Source organism: Mobula hypostoma, chromosome 6, assembly GCF_963921235.1.
Source record: "Mobula hypostoma chromosome 6, sMobHyp1.1, whole genome shotgun sequence".
In the NCBI taxonomy this organism is placed as follows: domain Eukaryota; kingdom Metazoa; phylum Chordata; class Chondrichthyes; order Myliobatiformes; family Myliobatidae; genus Mobula; species Mobula hypostoma.
The window spans coordinates 178,281,952-178,300,723 of record NC_086102.1 but is presented as its reverse complement, the minus strand read 5'-3'; the positions used below and the strand labels follow the sequence as shown (position 1 = coordinate 178,300,723).

Below are 18,772 nucleotides of genomic sequence, written 5' to 3'. Positions count from 1 at the left end.
CCTCCTGTGTTTTCCAGTCCTCTCATTATATCCCCTTCCCCATACCATACCAATCCAGCCTCCATTATCCATTTACCACCTCCCACTCAGTTTCTGGTTCTATCCCCCTACTACTCACATCATTTTATCCACTTGATCCCCTCCTCCAGTTGGTTCCATCTGTCATTCTCTCCCCGAATGTTTCTCATTATCACCTTCCTTTATTCTCACATTCCAGCATGTGTGGCTTTTATGTTCCTGCTTATCACTCCAGCTTCGCCCTTCCCTTCCTTGATCCCATCTGCCTTGATCTACCATCATTAGCTTCTGTCTCGCTACTCCACCTTCCAGATCGCTGACTTACCACTCAGCCTCTCCTCTTTATACCGGCAGTCTTCCCTCTCCACCGTCGCAGAGCTTCAACCTGAAACATTGACCATTTCTCTGCCCCACCCCGGTAGATGCTGCCCGGCTCATGGAGTTCCTCCACCAGTTTGCTCACTTTGTTTATTGATGAACTCAGATTACCATTAGTTACTTTTACTGATGCCTTATTCTGCATTTATCTGGAAATCTGAGAGATAGAAATGGGAATGGTGAGGCTAGGGGCAATTACCGGAAGTTCAAGAAATCGATGTTCACGCCATCAGGTTGGAGGCTACCCAGATGGAATATAAGGTGTTGCTCCTCCAACCTGAGTGTGCAGTAGTAGAGGAGGTCCTGGAGTGACATGTTGGGATGGGAATAGGAAGTAGAATTGAAACGGGTGGCCACCAGGAGATCCCACTTTTTCTGGTGGGTGGTGCAAAGGTGCTCAACAAAGCAGTCTCCCAACCTATGTCAGGACTATGTCAGACTAGTGAGGACAAGAGGAATTTTATCCCTGAGGGAGGCAGGTTAATGGGATGAGGGCAGACATGCACAAAATGGAAGAGATGCGGGTGAGGGCACCATTGACGATGGAAGAAGGAGGACATTTCCTTAGTTCTGGAAAGAAAATCCTTGTCCTGAGAGCAGATGCAGCGAAGACAAAGGAATTGAGAGAAGGGGATGGCATTTTTACAAGTAACAGGGTTGGTTGGAAAAGATATAGTCTGTGAGAATCAGTGGGTTACCCCTTTCCCATTTCTTCCATGGTCTTCTGTCCTGTCCTATCAGATTCCCCCTTCCTCAGCCCTTTATCTCAATCAGCAATTGACTTCACAGCTCTTACTTCACCCTTCCCAGTTTCACCTATCGCTTACTACCTTGTATTTCTTCCTCCCCCCACCTTCTTGCCCTGACTTTTCATCTTTATTCTCCAATCCTGATGAAGGGTCTTGGCCTGAAAGCTCGACTGTTTACTCTTTTTCATAGATGCTGCCTGGCCTGCTGAATTCCTCCAGCATTTTGTGTGTGTTGTTCAGTATTTAATCGGTCATTGTAAACTGTCCTATGGGTACTCGAGGGTTAAATCAGGGGATTGCTGGGCATCGCAGCTCAGAGGTTTGGAAGGGCCCTCTCCATCCTGTATCCCAATAAATAAATAGATAAACAAATCTACTAGATTATTAGCCGTGTCTCTGGACTTCTAAGCCATCAATGTAACTACTTCTTTTATTCCCCATTATTGAATTCTCATTAGTCAAAAACCTCTATACAATTGATTTTGTTACCTTAGGATAGCTGAAGGCACAGATTATGTAAATTATTAAACTTGTACATGCACTCAGTGGACACTTTATGCGGTACACCTGTACACACACTTGTTAATGCACATATCTAAACAGCCAATTAAGTGGCAGCAACTCAATGTATTAAAATATGCAGGCACAGTCATGAGGTTCATTTGTAGTTCAGCCCAAACATCAGAATGGGGAAGAAATGTGATCTAAGTGGCTTTAACCATGGAAAGGTTACTGGTGCCAGATGGGTTGGTTTGAGTATCTCAGAAACAACACTCACAACACACTGGAGGAACTCAGCAGGTTGGGCAGCATCCGTGGGAACGATCAGTCAATGCTTCGGGCCGGAACCCTTCGTCAGGACTGAAGAGGGAAGGGGCAGAGGCCCTATAAAGAAGGTGGGGGGAGGGTGGGAAGGAGAAGGCTGGTAGGTTCCAGGCGAAAAAACAGTAAGGGGAAAGATAAAGGGGTGGTGGAGGGGAAGCAGGGAGGGGATAGGCAGGAAAGGTGAAGAAGGAATAGTGGAAAACACAATGGATAGTAGAAGTAGGTGGAACCATGAGGGAGGTTGTAGGCAGCTGGGGGAGGGGGCAGAGTGACATAGGGATAGAGGAAGGGAGGGGGACGGAATAACCGGAAGTTAGAAAATTCAATGTTCATACCAAGGGGCTGGAGACTACCTAGACGGTATATGAGATGTCGCTCCTCCAACCTGAGTTTAGCCTCATCATGGCAGTAGAGGAGGCTATGTATGGACATTTCCAAATGGGAATGTGAAGTATCTCAGAAACCTGCTGATCTTCTGGGATTTTCACATACACACATACATCTACAGAGAATGATGTGAAAAACGAAAGAATCCACTGAGCGGCAATTCTTTGGGTGAAAATGCCTTGTTAGTGAGAGAGGTCAGAAGAGAATGGCCAAACTGGTTCAAGCTGACATGTTACAACACTGGAGTGCAGAAGAGCATCTACAAATGCACAACACATCGAAGCTTGAAATGGATGGGCTGTAGCCGAAGAAGACCATGAACATACACTGAGTGGCCACTTTATTAGGCAGAGGAGAAATTTATTAGAGTGGCCACCATGTGTACACAGTGGAATGCCTCTCCATACCATCTGCTCTTTGAACATTTTTAGTTTCCAATATAATACACACTCACAAATAAAATTAAATTCATCTTATTTTGCCATTTTGGGAAGGGCAACAATGGGTGAACTTTTCATGCAGCTTTATTTATCTTGGACCACCTTACAAGTGCACCAAGAACTAAGTCTGTTGGGTGTGCATTGTGCGTGATGTCCTTGGTTTTCCTACATCCAAGAAAATCATGTGTAGCCATCTTCTACTTCTCAGAACCGGAGTGGAAGTCATAGAGTCCTAGAGAACTACAGCACAGAAACAGGCTCTTTGGACCATCTAGCCCATGCTGAACTATCATTCTGCCTGGTCCCATCAACCTGTATCTGACCGTTCCCTTCCCATTCATTTTCTTTTGCAAACCTCTTTTAAACATTGAGATCGAAACTGCATTTACCACTTCTGTTGGCAGCTCATTCCACACTCCCACTGCCTTCAGAGAGAAGAGGTTCCCCATCATATTCCCCTTAAAGCTTTTACCTTTCACCCTTAACCAATGACCTCTAGTTCTAGTCTCACCCAATCTCAGTAGAAAAATCCAGCTTATACTTGCCCAGTCTATGCCCCTCGTAATTTTGTATACCTCTGTCAAATCTACCCTCATTCTCCTATGCTAGAACCTTTATTGTTTAGAGATTATCAATTATTTGTACATTATTTTTTGATGTGTCGGAATAAATTAAGTTTTTTTCCAAACTTTGTGGCATATTTGACAGCACATATTGACCAGGGAACTCCTCTTCCCTGTGAAGGTGACGAATTTGTGCTGTCAAGTTTGGCACTTCAATGCAGGCCCAAAATGTGTTGACAAGAGCTGTAAATTAGATTTGATTAGTTTATTGTCATCCACGTACATTTCCTGTTGAAATGAAACTCACAGAATAATCAGTACACATGGCAGTACTGTAATAATCTCCCGATAGATCTGAATTCTTTGAAAACTTGCGACATATCAGTTTGTACTTGCCGAAGGAGGAAGATCACAGAATTTTCTGTTTAAGGAGCAGCCCACGCAAAATGCTGAAGGAACCCAGCAAGTCAGGAAACATCTATGGAGGGGAATAAGCATTCCCCTGACTTGCTGGGTTCCTCCAGCTTTTTGTTTGTGCAGATTTACAGCATCTCCAGAATCTCTGGTGCTTCTATTTTAGGAAAGTAGAACTTATTTTATTTTTCCTTGCCAGAGAGCAGCAGGCAATAAAAACTTCAGGAATTGCTAAGTTTCCAGCTTTTCCTTGCACTGCACCAGTTTTGTTTAAAAATTTCATACATGTAAGGCTTTCAGTCTCTGGTCAAGCAGCAGATCTACAACCATAATCAGAACAGTCAGGTGGGTGATGTCCACATCCAGGTAGCTGTCATAATAATAAACGCAAGAAATTCTGCAGATGCTGTAAATCGAGAGCAACACACACAAAATGCTGGAGGAACTCAGCAGGTCAGGCAGTATCAGTGGAAATGAATAAACAGTCAAAAGTTTTGGGCTGAGATCCTTCATCAGGACTGGAAAGGAAGGAGGAAGATGTCACAATAAGAAGGTAGGGAAAGGGGAAGGAGCACAAGCTAGAAAGTTATAGGTAACGCCAAGTGAGTGGGGGGCGGGAAGGTTTGAAGTAAGAAGCTGGAAATTGATAGGTGGAAAAGGTAAAGGGCTGTAGAAGAAGGAATCTGATAGGAGGGGAGAGTGGACCATGGGAGAAAGGGAAGGAGGAGGGGCATTAGGGAAAGGTAATAGGCAGATGAGGAAAAGACATAAAACAAAAATCAGAGTGGAGAATTGAAAAAGTAAGAAGGGGAGGGGGAAAATTACCAGATGTTGGAGAAATCAATGTTCCTTCCATCAGGTTTGAGGCTACCTATACAGAATATAAGCTATTGCTCCTCTAACCTGGCAGTGGCCTCATCGTGACAAACGAGGAGGCCATGAACTGACATATGGAAATGGGAATGTGGATTTGAATTCATATGGTTGGTCCACTAAGAAATCCTACCTTTGGTGGACGAGTGAAGGTGCTCAATAAAGCCATTCCCCCAGCCTATGTTGGGTCTCACCTATGAGAGAGGCTACATTGGGAACAATAAATGACCCCAACAGATTTGCAGGTGAAGTGTTCCCTCACCTGGAAGGACTGTTCGGGCCCTGAATGGAGCTGAGGAAGGAGACAAATGGGTAGGTATATCACTTTTTCCACTTGCAGCGATAACTGCTGGGAGGAAGATTAGTGGGGAGGGATGAATGGACAAAGGAAACATGGAGGGAGCAGTCCCTGTATAAAATGGTGAGTGGCGAGAAGGTAAAGATGTGGTTGCTGGCAGGGTCCTGTGAAAGATGGTGGAAGTTGCAGAAAATGAGGTGTTGGATGTGAAGACTCATGGAGTGATCGGTGAGGACAAGAGGAACTCCATCCGTTAAGGTGGCAGGAAGACAGCGTGATCATGGATAATACTTTGAATTATAATAATAAGCAGTCATAATACTTTGCATTTGTGCCATCTCAATATCTACACCTTTTAGCCAACATATCAGAATAATCGGCTTCTATTGATAGTCGATGGCTACCCACTAACTACACAGAAAACAGCGGAATCTGTCTACACTGTGAGCTACACAGTCACCACAATGTGTCCTTAGGAAGGTCGTCAGTATTTTCCAACAATATCTCCCATGTTTGCATTGCTCTGGAGGTAATTGCACTGCACAGCAGAGGAAGTCTACATCTAAACCAAAAACACAAAGCTTCAGCCTTGCCAATAGCTGCAATCCTCTCCATTATTTCTACATCTAGCCAAAACAGAAGCCATTCAAATATCCATCTATTTATCTGCATGCCTATCTATTGTGCCTGATTTGTATGCCTTTTCCTGCTCTAGTGTTCCTCTACCATGGCTTCTCATTGGGTATAGCAAGTTATGGGAAAAGTGTGCCTGCTACTTGTAGCAAGGAAGCCTGCAGATGGCATTGGGCAACAGTCCTGGCATTAATTACCCATCATGCATCAGCTCCTTATGAAAGATAACCATCTGGACTGCGTAGCTGACTGGCAAGGGGATTGTCGAGGTCTGAGGTGACACCCTGTTCACTTTCATTCTATGGGACAGCAATAATATCACGTACCTAGAACCACTGCCTCTACTCAAGGACAATGCCTCAGTATTCCATGCTGGGGACAGATTATACTGGACAACCATTTTTATTTCAAAAGTGGTGCTTCCTAAGCATTTTTTAATGGTACACCACTTGAAACTGAACACAAATATCATTTCAGACTCCTTGTATCATGCAGGAATTTGGGGAAACAAGAAATTAACTTTTATTGAATATAATGCATTTAATTGCATAACAGTTCTAACACATTCCAATTGTTCAATGAAGCTAAAAATGTTTTGTTGATGATTTTTGTTTGTACTCAGTGTCTGAGGCTTCTTGCTTAAGTGTCCAACAAGAATCAGCCAGCATTATGGGTTCCATTTGCCCTGATCCCGTTTTCCATGACCACAATGTCCTGGTGAAAACTTTCACCATGCTTGTCACTGACAGCACCAAGACTTGCAGGGAAGAAATTTAAATAGGAATGCAAAAAGTGAACCCTTGGATGCCTTCCATGCAATTTCTCCAGTCACACTAGAAGTTCTTCAAATTGCCTGTCATTGAAGACCTGTTTGATTTGTGGACCAACAAAACTGCCTTCCTTCGTCTTGGTATCAGTTATTCTGACTTGAATTATGAATTTAGGTAACAAATATAGGCGATTTTTTTAAAAAGTGCATGACAGGGAAATTTCATGGCATTGAGAGCGGTAAGCATAAAGGAGTTGGGGGCTTACTGTTCTGGTTAACAATGGATGGTGCAATCTAGGTCATATTACGATCAAGGAACGTGTTTGTAGACTGGATATTGAACTTTTTGCTGTTGGACTTCGGCCACACTCCACCGAGATACAACATTGGGCGACATGGGAGGTCATTCCTGCCAGGGGCCATCAAACTTTGCAGCTCCTCCCATGGAGGGTCAGACACCCTGAGCCAATAGGCTGGTCCTGGACTTATTTTCCATCTGGCATAGTTTGCATCTTGTTGTTTGATTGTTTGTGGTTTTTGTATTGCTATATTTACGCTCTATTCTTGGTTGGTGCGGCTATAACGAAACCCAATTTCCCTCGGGATCAATAAAGTATATCTACCTATCTATCTATCTATCTATCTCTCTTCCTTCAGTTAGTCCTGACGAAGGGTCTCGGCCTGAAACGTCGACTGCACCTCTTCCTACAGACTCTTCCTTCAGTTAGTCCTGACAAAGGGTCTCGGCCTGAAACGTCGACTGCACCTCTTCCTATAGATGCTGCTTGGCCTGCTGCATTCACCAGCAACTTTGATGTATGTTGCTTGGATTTCCAGCATCTGCAGAATTCCTGTTGTTTATCTATCTATCTATCTACCTTTTCATGATCAGCGGCACAAAATCTATAAGATGCACCCTAAAGTACTCAGGAAGCAACGTCTTTGTTGTCCTCTGTTACCGAAGCACTGTCATACCCTCAAAGCCCCTTTGAACACTGACAGATGCAAGCTTACAAAAGCTGCCAGAGTGCTCTGGATATGGTGTGTCAAGAATTTGAGATCTGAGACCCACATTGTCTCAAAATATGTTTCTGAAAATGTACACATTCAGCTTGTTGGCCAGAGCCTGGACAATTCAGCCTAGCAGCCTCTGAATATTTCAGAATGCCAGAAATACTCACAAACATTTAAGTTATGATACTTTTGACAGCTGGCTAAGTCTGGGCCATGACCTAGCCAGCTGTCAAAATATTTCTGCAGGTCTCAGCATGTTCAGGCGCCAGCACATGGTGTAATTTACATTCCAAGTATCAGGCAGGCTTGATGGAGAACTTTGCTGACCAGGTTAATCCTGGTTTCAGTAAGAAGGATGCTGCTTAATGATCTCTTCAGCTGCCCTCCTAGAGTTAGGGGCATGGCAAAGAACATGCAGCTTACGTCCAGCTGGAATTTGTGCACAGACTGGTGTAATTTTCTAAGTGCCCTGTTAGCATATCGTACTTTTACATAGACTTTTATATGACCAGGGACCAATTAATACAGAGAGAAAAAGATGCCAGGTGATACTCAATGTTGTAATCAGTAAAAATAATCTAATTTTGATATGATTTTGGATACCCATCTTGGTTTTTCTACTAGATTTAAAACCAAGGAGTTCAATGTGAAATTGTTTTATTTGGTGAGTGAGCATTGTATGTGATTGTCACATATTTCAGGTTTTCAGTGTAGTTTTTTGTTGTCTTTACCCCTGTTCTGATGTGCTATGCTCTTACGTTCTTCCTTACCTGATGATGGTTTAGTCGTAGGCAAATCCTAAACCAATTGACAAATTGACTGACCTGCTAAATGCATCTTCTCTATTTTCATTGGGATCCTACCACCAAACACGTCTTTACATCCCTGCCCCCATCCCACTCTCCACTTTCCACAGGGATTGCTCCTTCCATAATTCCCTTGTCCATTCATCCCTCCCAATAATCTCCCTCATGGCACATATCCCTGCAAGCGACAGAAATGCACAGCTGCCCATTCACCTACTCCCTCACCTTTATCCAGGGCCCCAAACAATCCATCTAGGATTCACCTGCAAATCTCTTGGGGTTGTCTTTTGTATTCGGTGCTCCCAATGTAGCCTTCTCTACATTGGTAAGACCCGACATAAATTGGGGGACCACTTTTTTTGAGCACCACTGCTCCATCCGCCAAAAAGCGGAACTTCCTGGTGGCCGACCATTTTAATTCCTACTCCCATTCCAGTTCTGACATGTTGGTCCATGGCCTCCTCTTTTGCCATGATGAGGTCGCTCTCAGGGTGGACAAGGAACAGCTCACATTCTGTCCAGCTAGCCTCCAACCTGATGGCATGAACATTTATTTCTCCTTCGAGTATTTTTTCCTCACCCTTCCCTCTTCTTCTATTACTCACTCTGCCTATCACCTCCCCCTGGTGTCCCTCCTCCTTCCCTTTCTCCCATCATGGTTCACTCTCCCATCAGATTCCTTCTTCTCCAGCCCTTTACCTTTTCCTCCCACCTGGCTTCACCTACCTATCGCCTTCCAGCCAGTCCTCCTTCTCCTTCCCTCACCTTTTTATTCTGCCAACTTCCCCCTTCCTTTCCAGTCCTGATGAAGGTTCTCGGCCTGAAACATCGCCTGTTCACTCTTTTCCATAGATGTCACCTGACCTGCTGACTTCCTCTCACATTTTGTGCATGTTGCTAAAATGCATTGACAATTATCTCTTTAGCATCTGATTTAGGAGCAGTAGTACACTGAACATGCCTCTTGCTTTCTAAGAGAAATCTTTTAACTTGATTATTGAAAAATATTCCTTTTTATAAAACATAGAACACTACTGCACACAACAGGCCCTTTGGCTCACCATGTTGTTCCAACCTTTTCACCTACTCTAAAATCAATCTAACCCTTCCCTCATACATAGCCCTCCATTTTTCTATTATTCATGTGCCTATCTAAGTGTTTCTTAAAAATTCCTAATGAATCTGCCTCTACCACCACACCGGGCAATGCGTTCCACAAACCTATCACGCTTTCTGTGTGAAAAGACTTACCTCTGGCATTTCCCTGTACTTTCCTCCCATCACTTTAAAATTATGCCCCTTAAAATAATTTATTTTCTACTTATTGAGAAGTACAGGCCCTTCTGGCCCAACGAGCCACACCACCCAACAACCCTAGCCTAATCACGGGACAATTCACAATCAGCAATTGACCTAGTAACCATTACATCTTTGGAATGTAAGAGGAAACCGGAGCAAATCCACGCATTCAAAGGGAGGATGTACCAACTCCCCACAAATGCTGTCGGAATTGAACTCTGATGCCTCCAGCTGTTATGGCTTTGCACGAACCGCTCTGCTACCTTAGTGCCCTGTGTGACTATGAGATTATTTTGAACATGAGAAATTCTGCAGATGCTGGAAATCCAAAGCAATGTACATAAAATGTAGGAGGAGCTCAGCAGGCCGGGCAGTACCTATGGAATTGAATAAACAATCAACATTTCGGGCTGTGACCTTCTATGAGATAGTAACTATGGAATTATCTTCAAGCCTTCTTGAGTGGAAAAGCTCTTGTAAATATTGGATACTGCATTACCTTTGAAAGGCAGCATCAGTTGCCTGAAGGGGTTAACTGTATTATGCAAGCTAAAGACAAAAACAAAATAGATAAGGAAACCTTATAGAAAATTCAAATATCTCAGTATATGATATACAAAAACCAAACTGTCTCTAGGTTTCAGTTTCTAAACTGTGAACTTCTCACAGACTAGAAATTGAGACCTAAATATTTTGTAATGATTAGCAACTAGGTACTGAATTTCTGTGTTTACTGAATAAATGTCACAAAATCTGCATATGTCGGTCGATTAATAGAACCAAAGCTGTATTGAGATGGGGAGCCCTGCCTCTAATAGCTGTCTGTACATTGTTGCCTAAATATGATTGAATAGGCTGATAAATGTCAAACTTGTCCAAAAATTGTTCGACAACTCATCTAATTGCTAAATTCAGTGTCTCTTAAAAATGTACTTTGCACTTGTCAGCAAAGATGTATTGTAGCACTTTCTTACAGTTTAACCTTCAGGCATAGGTGCCGTATTATAAAATTAAAGTAACATTCATCAAACTCTGATATTACTTGCCTTTCCAGGTTATTGACAAATCCGTTGTATAATGAGGTTATTTTTCAATGTCTGGCTGATATTGAGCAGGTGTTCTAAGCTAAATCTTACAAAAGCTGCTCATTTTTCACTGGATAAATGGTCTTCAGAGTAAATCTTGACATAATGGGGCTACTCAGTGGTAAATCCATTGTAAATCTTTGCCACTTCTGGCTATTTTTTTTCTACCAATTTCTGACTATCAAGAATACTTGTCCTCTGTAATAACATATAATTTATTTTCTGTTCAGTGCCATTGAGACAATAAGCTAAATATTATATCAGTTGGATCAAGATCCTTTTGTCCTCAGCTTTTCCCAAGAAGTAGTTCATGTTCATAGCTTTCATTTCGTTATTCTGAACCACTTGCTGGTAAAGCATTTTCTCTCTCTTCATGTGCCTTGCGCGTTATACACTTGGGCGATCATGGCCTTCCACATCGAACAATCCCACGCAGCGTCAATGATATCTCACACAATTAGATCTGTTAGTTCTTTCACAGTGTCCATATATTTTCTTCTTTGCCTTCCTCTTCCGCGTTTCCCAGGCATACGGCCTTGTAATGTAAGGCATTCTATTTCTCCCTTTCTGATGACATGGCCCAGGAATTTAAGTTTCCTTTCATTTAATGTCCTCATTAAAGATCTTTTTGTATGGGCACATTGGAGTACTGTCTCATTAGTTACCCTATCTCTACATGATATTTTCAGTATTCTTCTAAGAAACCACCTTTCTGTTGCTACTAAGTTTCTTTGGAGTTCTGGTGTTATGGTCCATGTTTCGAAAGCATACAGCAAGATTGACCAGATGTAACATTTTAGTAGCCTAAGCCTTGTTGTCATAGAAACCTGTCTGTTGGTAAAAAAGTATTTTAACATCTGAAATTCTTGGCCTCGCTAATCTTCATGAAGAGAGTGGTCTTATTTTTACTGTAAGTGGTTATGGACTAGTTGGTGAAGTTCTGAGTGGGCCTGTCTCTCAGGGAAATGATTAACCATAGAAAAGAAAAAAGGTCACTGCGCACTGGTAAATGTCAATCACCAGTAGCTTGAGCACAATGTAACACGAAGGGAGGTTTTCATAAGGATTTAAAACCCATTTCAAACTTAATATAAGCTTAATAAATACAAAGATTTGGGTACTGAGGCAGAGGGAGCAGAGGTGTTCAATGATCCCAATAACTGGCTAAAAGCTGGGATCGGTTCTGTCTACCTGTCGGCAGTGGTCATTGCAATTTCAAAGGTGCCATTAAGCAAAAGAGATTTACAAGGATGTTGCTGAGATTCATAGGAAAATGTTGAACAGGTTGGGGGCGATAGTGCGAACGTGCACATAGGGTAAAGGTGCACAGTCTCTTTCTCAGGGTTGGTGAGTCAAGAGCCAGAGGGCATAGGGTTGATGTAAGAGTGGAGAGATTAAATTGGAACCTGAGGGACAACTTTTCCACCCGGACTGGTCAGTATATGGAATGTGCTGCCAGAGGAAGATGTTGAGCCAGGTAAATAACAACATTTAAAAAGTACCTGGACAGGTAAATAGAAAACAGATGTTCACAGGGATATGAGCCAAACACAGACATCTAGGATTACTTTGGATTGATCTGCAGGGACCAGTTAGCCTGAGGGCTGGCTTCCATGAATCTAAATATATGCCGCCTTTGATTTTGCCCCTGTAAGAGCTACATTTTTTTAATTTATTTTTAACCCTCAGATTTGGCCAGCATGCGTTTGTCTGGGGGAAGACAGCCTCTGGCCCAGCCAAATCTCGTTTGTGTGGATGCTGCGTGATGTGTTGCCCAGTTACAAATCCGAACCGCAAAATATCAGACAGTACACTGTATGCAATTAAATGACTGAACTTTATAAATCTTTATCTGACTATAGGATTAGTAAAGAGAATAAAAAGAAAAAGGGCCCATTTTAACGAAACAGCCTAATGTGCACATTGGAGTTCCCGGATTCACCCACTCGTTCCCCTTCGATCTCCTCCGAGAGTCGTTGACCATCAGACCCTCGCTCTGAGCCAACTCCATCTGCCGGTCTACCAACTCTTTCCATTTGCGTCTCCTCCCTTCATCCCTCACTGACAAAAGACTGCGAAATCCCGGCTCCCAGCCCCACACAAAAGAACAACATGCCTCTCATTGGATAGCACACATTCCAAAGCCCCCATTATCTCTAGTCATAACCCAAACATTGCTGCTACAGAGAAACCATTATATTAGCAGTGAAACATTACATAGAGGCCATTATATTAGCAGTGAAATCTTACAGTGCGTTACAGATTTTATTTAGTGAGATTCAGAACAGAAAACACCTGTCCGACCCCAAGCTGCACTGCTCAGTAACCGCCAATTTAACCCTAGTTAAATCATGGGACAATTTACAATGACCAATTAAATTACCAACTGGTATATCATTGGACTGTGGGAGGAGCCTGGAGCACCCGGAGGAAACCCACACAGTCAAGGGGAGAATGTATAAACTTCTTACAGAAAGCAGCAGCAGGAATTGATCCTGGGTCACTGGTGCTGTAAAACGTTGTGCTGACCATTACACTACCATGCAGCCCTGTTCTGTATTATATGTTAGCAGAGGGAGCATTTTAATGACCATTATTCTCTAAGGATTGCTATATTTTTCTCTTTTGTCAGCCTGTGGCTGGCCAGTAAGTAGAATGCCAGTGAATAGAGTGAGTGAGGGAACAGACTCCTCCTGATTCTCCAACAAATAAATCCCAGCCTCCACAATTCTCCATTGGCAAATGCAGAAAACTCACTAACAATGCTAAATCCTGTAAATGGCCACTTTCAAACTTCTCTTGGCAGCAGACAGACGGAAGCAAGCAAAACAGTGTTATTTTTTGTAACGTCAAAACATTAAACTAATTCAAAGAAGGCGTTGGAGTCTGAAGTACTGGCATAACTTCACCATTATGTTAAGTGAGGTGTGGTAGCATGATGATGTATGCAATTCAAAGGTTCATAGGTTCAGAGTTTCACTTTATTGTCAAAGTGTGCATGTACAATACAACTCTGAAATTTGTCTTCTCCAGATAGTCATGAAATACAGAAAGTCCATGGAGTTGATGAAAGAAAGACTTCCTTCCCCCTCCCCCCCTCCACCGGCACAGAATAAAAAAGAAAGAAAACTCACAGACCTCAAAATCCCCCACCCCCTACCACACAGAAAAAAAAGCAACAATACCATCCACTCCCCCTCCCCATAGAAAAAACGACAATAAAAATCCCTGATCCCCCTCACTTGCAGAAAAAAACAGCGACAATAAAAATCCCTGAACCCCCCTCACTTGCAGAAAAAAAAATGTGACAATAATTATAGACCCGTGAGTCTTACTTCAGTGGTTGGTAAGTTGATGGAGAAGATCCTGAGAGGCAGGATTTATGAACATTTGGAGAGGCATAATATGATTAGGAATAGTCAGCATGGCTTTTGAAAAGTAGGGCGTGTCTTACGAGTCTGATTGAATTTTTTAAGGATGTGACTAAACACAAGGTAGAGCAGTAGATGTAGTGTATATGGATTTCAGCAAGGCATTTGATAAAGTACCCCCATGCAAGGCTTATTGAGAAAGTAAGGAGGCACGGGATTCAAGGGGACATTGCTTTGTGGATCCAGAACTGGCTTGCTCACAGAAGGCAAAGAGTGGTTGTAGACGGGTCATATTCTGCATGGAGGTCGGTCACCAGTGGTGTGCCTCAGGGATCTGTTCTGGGTCTCTTACTCTTCGTGATTTTTATAAATGTCCTGGATGAGGAAGTGGAGGGATGAGTTAGTAAATTTGCCGGTGACCCAAAGGTTAGAGGTGTTGTGGATAGTGTAAAGGGCTGTCAGAGGTTACAGCGAGGCATCAATAGAATGCAAAACTGGACTGAGAAGTGGCAGATGGAGTTCAACCCAGATAAGTGTGAGGTGGTTCATTTTGGTAGGTCAAATATCATGGCAGAATATAGTATTAATGGTAAGACTCTTGGCAATGTGGAGGATCAGAGGGATCTTGGGGTTTGACTCCATAGGACAATCAAAGCTGCTGCGCAGGTTGACCCTGTGGTTAAGAAGGCATACAGTGTATTGGCTTTCATGAATCATGGGATTGAGTTTAAGAACTGAGAGGTAATGTTACAGCTATATAGAACCTTGGTCAGGCCCCACATTGAGTTCTGTGCTCATTTCTGGTCACCTAACTACAGGAAGGCTGTGGAAACTATAGAAAGGGTGCAGAGGAGATTTACAAAGATGTTGCCTGGATTTGGGAGCATGCCTTATGAGAACAGATTGCGTGAACTTGGTCTTTTCTCCTTGGAGCGGCGCAGGATGAGAGGTGACCTGATAGAGGTGTATAAGATGATGAGAGGCATTGATCGTGTGGATAGTCAGAGGCTTTTTCCCAGGGCTGAAATGGCTAACACGAGAAGGCACCATTTTAAGGAAGTAGGTACAGAGGAGATGTCAGGGGTAAGTTTTTTACACAGAGAGTGCTGAGTGCGTGGAATGGTCTGCCAGTGACAGTGGCGGAGGCGGATATGATAGGGTCTTTTTAGAGGCTCCTGGATAGGTACATGGAGCTTAGAAAAATAGAGGGCTATGGGTAATCCTAGGTAATTCTAAGGTAAGCCTAGGTAGTTCGAAGGTAAGTACATGTTTGGCACAGCATTGTATTAAGCTGTAGGCTTTCTATGTTTCTATTCAATATAAGTATACTGTATAAAGTATACTGAATATAGATTTATTTATTTATTTGTGTGTTTGTTTGTTTGTTTATTTATTTATTTATTCTTCTATATTATGTATTGCATTGAACTCCTGCTGCTAAGTTAACAAGTTTCACGTCACATGCTGATGATAATAAATCTGATTTTGAAGTCGAAAAGTGATTCAGGGTAATGCTACTTAGTAACTTTAGAAGTTCTAGAACATCGGACACAGCTTAAAACTCAAAATATTAGGACAATTGTCTCTGTGAGGGTGGAGACAAATACACAGGCCAGACACATTAACACTCCCACAACTCCTTTATGAGACTCCATATCAAAGTGAGGCATTGATCATGTGGGTAGTCAGAGGCTTTTTTCCAGTGCTGAAATGGCCAACACGAGAGGGCACTGTTTTAAGGCACTTGGAAGTAGGTGCAGAGGTGATGTTAGGGGTAATTTCTTTTTACACAGAGAATGGTGAGTGCGTGGAATGGGCTGGCAACGGCAGTGGTGGAGGCGGACACAATAGGCTCCTTTAATAAACTCCTGGATAGGTACATGGACCTTAGAAAAATAGAGGGCTATGGGTAATCCTAGGTAATTTCCAAGTAAACATTGTGGGCTGAAGGGCCTGTATTGTGCTGTAGGTTTTCTATGTTTCTATGTTTCTATAACAGTCCCCGGTCCTCACCCGCAGAAACAGTGACAATTACAATCCCTGACCCCCTCGCCCACAGAGAAAAAACAGCGACAATATCAATCCTCAACCCCACACTCACAGAAAAAAAACAGTGACGATAACAATCCCTGACCTCCTCACTCACAGAAATAAATAGCAACAATAACAATCCATGACCCATCACAGAGGAAAAAAACAGCGACGGTATCAATCCCCAACCCTACACTCGCAGAAAAAAAGTGACAATAACAATCCCTGAGCCCCTCACCCACAGCACAAAACAGTGACAATAACAATCCCGGCCTCCTCGCTCACAGAGAAAAACAGCAACAATAACAATCCCAACCCCCTCACTCACAGAAAAAAGCAGCAACAGTCGCATTAAAACCCCCAACCCCCCACACACAAAAATTAACAGATCACCCACCCGCCAATCAGTCACAAGAAAGAAGATGCTGAAAAGCTGAAGGAAACAAATACAAACCAATATACAGTACGATTAATGTATTTTTACACAATTATAGCCATAATTAATTATTTAAATGAACAAGAATACTTAAACTATATATACAAGATTACTCAAATATTATTGAAATATCAAATATACAACAGACAGGTATTCCATAAATTTAGTGTCCAATAAACCACGTTGTAAGGTTATAGGTTGTCATGCTAAATGTACCCAATGGAGAGGGCAGAGAATCAGGATCTTCTCTTCAAACTGAATCTCTTACACAAGAGATCGGGGGAGTTCCTCATTTTATAATCCCAGCCACCATAACAACATCATCATCAGCATGTAATGCTCAAATCTTTAATGGGGTTTGCATTTTTTGACTTCATGAAATGAGATGCTCTCTGATGATTCCACAATCATAGAAGAGTACAGTACAGGAACAGGCCATTTGACCTAAAATGTTGTGCCAACCAGCTAAAAAGCAAATCAAAAGCACCCAAACACTAATCCCCTCTACCTACGCAATGTTGCTATCCCTCCATCTTCCTTATATCCATGTGCCTATCCAAACGTCTCTTAAAAACCTCTAATATATTTGCCTCTCCCACCACACCAGGCAGCGCATTCCAGGCATCCACCACTCTCTGAGTAAAAACCTTACCCCTCACATCCCCCTTGAACATACCCCCTCGCATCTTCAATCAGTGGAGAACACAATCACAAACAATGAAGGTGTGAGTAAGCATTTTGCGCACAGCAAAGGTATGATGGGCCAAATAGCCTCATTCCACATTGTACATTTTCTGTCAAACTCAACCTGTTCTTCAGGGTGGCAGCTACAAGTTCATCAGCCTTTAGGACATTATTCTTTTATGAGCAGTGAAAATGGACAGATGAAAACAATGAAGAAAGAAATTAAAATAAGTCCTGTTCCACTGATGGAAATCAATCTTTTCCCCCAGTGAAAGTAAAAATTATCCTTGAGGAGGTTTGAAATCGCTTTTATTTTCAGTCTGCAATTAAGCCAAAGTCGTATTATGTTGCCATGACACATAATAGACTCAGTACAAAACTAGTAGTCTGAGCACATACAGTTCTTTCTGGATAAATCAAGATTCCACCATTTTCTACTATTATTGTACATTAATAGCCAGAATATGAGTTGTTAAATTGTGTTTATTGCTTTAGAAATTGTTTGAATTGTTTTAAAATTTCACAATGATTATTGACTGCTATTTGTTGCACACACTAAAATTCTGCTTAATTCTGAATTGCTTCTCCAACAGTCTTGCTAACAGATTAGTTGGTAAAGTCTTTTTTGAATGTGTTCAAAGATGCCTATCTACATATATAGTTACCTATATAGAGAAACGTTTGCAACTGCTGTTATTAATATGTAAGAATTAATAATCTAAGTATCTGAAAATATTCTGCTTTCTTCTACAGATCAGTGTGGTTTTAATGGAAAACTGCTTTAAAAAAGTAGAAGAAATAATTAAAGTGAAATTTCTGCAGCAATCTTCTTGGGTGCTTTAGAAATTCTTATTTACTTTTTTACTTGCCTGCTTGAAGTTCCCTTCCATAAACAGCAGTAATGAACTGCTGATCAGTAAAACTCAGCACAGAACAATAAATAAATGCAGACTACTTATGTAGAAAAGGAACATTAATTGGATCAGTAGAAATGGTACCTATTTGTTACAAGTTTCAAGATGGATCCATATAAAATCACTGAAGAAAAGAATAAAAGATGTTTGGTGCTTAGCAGAAACATACCAATCAACCCCAGCATTTGACATGGTTTAACACTACAGAACAATTGCTTCAATGTCTTATTAGCTTCATTCCCAAGAAGCATCAATACTGCATCTTCTATAAATAACATTAGTACAATATCATGTGTTATTATCAACACCACCAGAACTCCAGAATTTATTCCTTTTTTTTAAACGATCTGATATAGATCCCAGAGAGAAATACTAACTCAAGATTTATGTCCTAGAAGTTTTGATTTTAAAGAAACATTTGTGTCTTTCCAGGGAAAAATGACATCTTCGGCGAAATGATCCACCTTTATGCAAGACCAGGGAAATCTAATGCTGATGTACGAGCGCTGACGTACTGCGATTTGCATAAGATCCAAAGGGAAGACCTATTAGAAGTTTTGGATATGTATCCAGAATTTTCCGACTACTTCTTAACGAATCTGGAACTCACATTCAATCTACGAGATGAAGGCTCAAAGGTATCAACCTGAACATTTAAGTTATTTCCTTTCAGAGAACAATAAGCAGTTGAAGGCAATTCAAATCAAAATGTCTCAACATTTAAAGTTGAGTTGGACAGAATCATGTTTTCAAAGTCAAAGTAAAATTTATTGTCAAATTACATA

At 41.8% G+C, this 18,772-nt stretch overlaps 1 protein-coding gene across 2 annotated transcripts in view; it reads left to right on the top strand.

The window, feature by feature from the left end:
* LOC134347737 (potassium voltage-gated channel subfamily H member 7-like) overlaps window positions 1–18,772 on the top strand; it is a 579,490-nt gene that overhangs the window by 528,832 nt on the left and 31,886 nt on the right. For both annotated transcript variants that reach the window (XM_063050141.1, XM_063050140.1), the window contains one exon: window positions 18,420–18,625. In XM_063050141.1, the coding sequence (XP_062906211.1) occupies window positions 18,420–18,625 (206 nt within the window). The remainder of the gene's footprint in view (window positions 1–18,419; window positions 18,626–18,772) is intronic.